This window comes from Haplochromis burtoni, unplaced genomic scaffold, assembly GCF_018398535.1.
Source record: "Haplochromis burtoni strain Fernald_Lab_line unplaced genomic scaffold, NCSU_Asbu1 Contig_2860, whole genome shotgun sequence".
Taxonomy (NCBI): Eukaryota; Metazoa; Chordata; class Actinopteri; order Cichliformes; family Cichlidae; genus Haplochromis; species Haplochromis burtoni.
Window position 1 is genome coordinate 1 of NW_024585221.1, and position 4409 is coordinate 4409.

General features: G+C 41.0%; 1 protein-coding gene across 1 annotated transcript; it reads left to right on the top strand.

Moving 5' to 3' along the window:
* The first annotated feature begins 19 nt into the window (after positions 1–19).
* On the top strand, positions 20–2722 carry LOC121813829 (ribonuclease inhibitor-like). The gene is made up of 2 exons (XM_042217755.1): positions 20–433; positions 2595–2722. The coding sequence occupies exons 1-2, from the start codon at positions 159–161 to the stop codon at positions 2713–2715; spliced, it is 396 nt and encodes a 131-aa protein (XP_042073689.1). The 5' UTR covers positions 20–158; the 3' UTR covers positions 2716–2722.
* The last annotated feature ends 1687 nt before the right edge of the window (positions 2723–4409 follow it).

Genomic DNA, 4409 nt, shown 5'->3' on the forward strand with positions numbered 1-4409 from the left:
AGAAATCCCTCCAGAGTAAAAATGGCCACCTGGACCTGTTTGTTCGCTTCCTTCATGGCCTCTGCTTGGAGTCCAACCAGAGACTCTTAGTAGGTCTGCTGGGTCAGACAGAGGTCAGTCCAGGAACCATCGAGAGAGTCATCAACAACCTGAAGAAGATGAACAGTGATAAAATCTCTCCTGACAGAAGCATCAACATCTTCCACTGTCTGATGGAGATGAACGATCTCTCAGTACATCAGGAGATCCAAGAGTTCCTGAAGTCAGAGAACAGATCAGAGAAGAAACTCTCTGAGATCCAGTGCTCAGCTCTGGCCTTCATGCTGCAGATGTCAGAGGAGGTTCTGGATGAGTTGGACCTGCAGAAGTACAACACATCATGGCAGGGACGACTGAGACTGATTCCAGCTGTGAGGAACTGCAGAAAGGCTCGGTGAGTCCAGATGTGATTATTAACCCTTTAAAGCCGGTCGGAGCGGGCACACTCCGTTTTGCGTAACTATTTTTAAATCCCGGTGGCACTGCAACCACGTATGCTAGCGCAATAATTCTTTTTGCATATGAAACCGGAGGAGTTGTACTTACATCTTATGCCATCAGCTTGTCCTAGGTCACGGTTTCCTTCCACATATAGCTTTGCAAAAATTGCATAAAAAGCACTTGCAGCAACAAAAACATAATATTCCAGAAACATACTTTGCCGATCCGATCAGCTGTTTGTAACACTTCCTACGTCCATCAGTGTGAGCTATCGCATGTCTGCCATGACCTGTCCGAAACCGGAAGTGACGTCATTTTGCGGAAATGTAGGTTTTTGTTGTTGTTTTTTTTTTTATCATCAGGGCCTTATGAGCCTATACTGGTGTTTTTAAAAGTTATGTTTGACTTTATGACTTTGTGTCATTTCTGGGATGCTTAGGACTCATATTGCACTGCTGGAAATAATTTATTTTGATGCATATGCTGTTTTTTTGCAAATTTACATTATAATATTTTCATTTTTCTTGCAGTATATGAAAATTGGTGTATTTCAAAAATAAAACTATGAAGACACTCAAAATAAATTTCCTGTGGTGCAAAACTATTGTTTTTGTATTTACAGTTTTGAGGGATAAGCCTCTTAAATGTCCCTAACTAGAAATATATGTTAAAAAAACAAAAACTATTTTTAATTTTTTTGTAGTTTTTTGCACTTTTTTGCAATTTATGTAATTACTATGCACTTAATGCATACATATTATTAAAACTTGGGCTATAATGGTTGTATTGATGTATATCAACTTGAAATGCTCCCAAAAATGGCACTACAGCATGTAAAAATATAATATAAGCTCTGGCGGACTTGGTTCTATGGTAGGTCTTAAAGGGTTAAACATTTTAGTTCTTCAGATATACACAGTAGTAAACACTTCATTAGTTTGAGTTTCTCAGATAAAATTATATTTTGTGTTGATCAGGAAATGTGTGTGTGCACTGAGCATGATCCTGCATTGGTACGCTGTGTTGTAGACTCAAATCTACATGTAGTACCTCTGTTGTTTCATTAGGGGGCAGTGTTTTAAATCTGCTGCTGCTGCTTGTTGGTCATTCAGGTGCTACTGTAGAAGACAGAAATACGAATCTATGAAAAGCTTCTTTGTAGTGAAGTGAACACTAATGTTAAAAACTGTGACAAATATCCAGAGCAGTCACCGTCTGAGCTTCTCCTCTGACTACAGACAGAACTACAGACACAGAGTTTAGTGGCATAAACATGATGAGTGAGCATGAAGGTGCTGAGGAAGACTTTGGATTTGGAATCATAAAGATCATAAAAATCATAAGACAAACTGATCCATGTCAGGTTATAACAATATTCAAAGTGAATACAGGCTGCTGCTGGACACAGACAGGTAACATCATTTTGACTTGCTGTCACCTGGATCTGGACTCATAAACACTGAAGCCCTGAACAGGAATACAAATCATTTTCTGCCAACTAGCGACACACCAGCAGATAATGGCTCAGAAAGCTAAAATGAGCCAATCATTTCTGTGTTTAGTTCCCCTGAAATCAGATCTGATATCAGCAGCTCTGAGTTCATTCATCATTATTGTCCAGTGATGAGATTTCTGCTCCGTTTGGTAACAGTCAGCAGGTTTTTCCTGCGTGTGGACGTGAACAGTCGTACCTGACAGCAGGTAGCAAACAGAGATCATCTTTCCAGCTGGAACTCTTCACTGAGCTGAACTCATTCAAAATGTTCTGGAGTCAAAACAGGAAACAGTCCAAATGTGTGTCTTCACTCTGACTCTGGATCAGATCTCAGTGACAGACTGTGGACATTATGGAAGCCTAAATGTGACACCATCTTCCTCCTTCATCTGCAGATTAAAGCCAAACAAAGATTCTCATTAAAAGTCTGCAGGTCTGAGAGAGACTCAATCGTTGTGTCATGTCAAACACAGTAAGAGGAGCTGAAGCACAGATGTGAAGAGCAGATTCATCAGATTATGACCTCACTCTGTTTTGTCTTCATATACATTCAGTCTGTGTTTATAATGCAGATTTTCTGCTTTTATAATAACACATTTTATATTTTCTATCATCACAGACTGACTCAGTGTGGACTCTCAGAGTCTCACTGTGAAGTTGTGGCCTCAGCTCTGAAGTCCAACCCCTCCCATCTGACGAGAGCTGGACTGAGTAACAACAAGCTGCAGGATTCAGAGTGAAGCTCTGTGTGCTGTTTCCTGGAGAGTCCAGAACTGTCGGACTGAAACTCTGAGGTGAGTTCACTGACTGCGGCTGTTGTTGTTTTTCTATATTTCAGGTCTTTGATTGATGTTTGAAACTTTCTTTAGTTCCTAAATGTTCAGGATGTGTCTGAAGACAAATGTGAAGAAGTTTGAGTGCTTTCAGAAATGTTGTCTTTGCTACCATCAGTGAGTGAAGAGGAAGTACTGTAGAGTGTGTGAGGGATGTGAATGAGGCTGTTGGAGATCTGATGATAGCAGATAAAAACAGGCTGCAGAGACTTTGAGCTTGTGTGGAAACAGAGAGAGAGAAAAGAAAGACATGAATGTCAAAGCTAATAAAGGTGAAGTTAGGAGCTGTGACGATGTTCATGTATCAGAAGCTGATCTGGCTGCTACAGAGACGACCCACACAGCTGCTGTGGTGAGGTGTGTGTTAAAGCAGAGGAACACAGAGCAGCCGAACACAGGCCCAAACATGACAGCAAAGCTCATCCTGCTCAACATTTCCTCACCAACTTTAATGGAAGTGTGATGTTTTCAGCTGGAGTGATGGTCAGGGTGGCCTCCCTCTCCTCTTCTTCTCCTCTTCCTCTTTCATTTGTAAAGCCACTTCTGCTGCTTTCATTCATTTGGAAGTCCTGTAGCTGAGTTTGGGAGAGACTAACAGCCTCGGCAGCAGAGGGGAGAAAGGCTGTAACACCACCACTTTACTCTGTTCTACCTGTCACATCATTTTATCTAAGTTGAACTAAACTTCACAACATTTCATCATATTTCCTCATAACCCTCTTTTGTCTGACCATTTGATCCCATTTGAATTTCCAATAAAGGATCCACAGAGTTTGGTGAAAATAATGAAATTAGATGTTTGTGTGAAAGTGCTGGAAACAAATTAGTGTGTGATGTTCTTTCAGTGTTGCACTTTGTAGACGCTCCCTGAGCACTGGTCTCACAGCCAGCTGCACATAGAGACCAGTGTTGTTAGTCCAGGTCAGAAGATGACTTGTTGGAATGAAAATGAGCTTGTAGTTTGTCTGCTTTAATAATGTGACTGGAAAAAGGTGTAGGACTTTAAATATGTCCATTTCTTTCACACTTCACCTTTAAAAGTGAAGCCTTCAAGGTGGTCCCTTGAAGGAAAGACATGACTTTTTCACTTTAATGTGAAACATTCAGAGTTTTTTTCTCTTGTTTGTTTGAAGCTGCTTCCTTTTGGCTTCAGCTGTTTGGAGTTTCCATTTTCTAAACTTCTACATTCTGAACCTTCTTCAGCTCTGAACAGATGATGAAACACTGAATGATTTCAAGCTCACACTTTGTCTAATAAACTTACATCTTTCATTCTTTATACAGCTTGAAGGACTGTGGTTTGTCAAAGATCAGCTGTGCTTATCTGGCAGCAGCACTGAAGTCCAACCCATCGTATCCCAGAGTACTGGACCTGAGTGGAGACTACAACAACCTGCATGATTCCGGAGTGAAGCAGCTGTGTGGTTTTCTGGAGAATCCACGATGTCGATTCGAAACTCTGAGGTCAGTCATCATGTTTTAGTTGTGCTGACACTGTGGATCGGTAGGCCCACAGACCCCTATACAGGAAGTCTTGTTCTACTCTTTGTAGAACATCTGATACCTGATCAGGGATCAGTATATAATGCAGAGTTCTGAGC

What these genes read in the sequence shown, in the direction of transcription:
- LOC121813829 (XM_042217755.1), top strand. Translation starts at nt 159, where the DNA reads ATGAACAGTGATAAAATCTCTCCTGACAGAAGCATCAACATCTTCCAC. An exon ending in AGGAACTGCAGAAAGGCTCG is followed by an intron (nt 434 to 2,594) that starts GTGAGTCCAGAT and finishes CTATCATCACAG; the next exon opens with ACTGACTCAGTGTGGACTCT.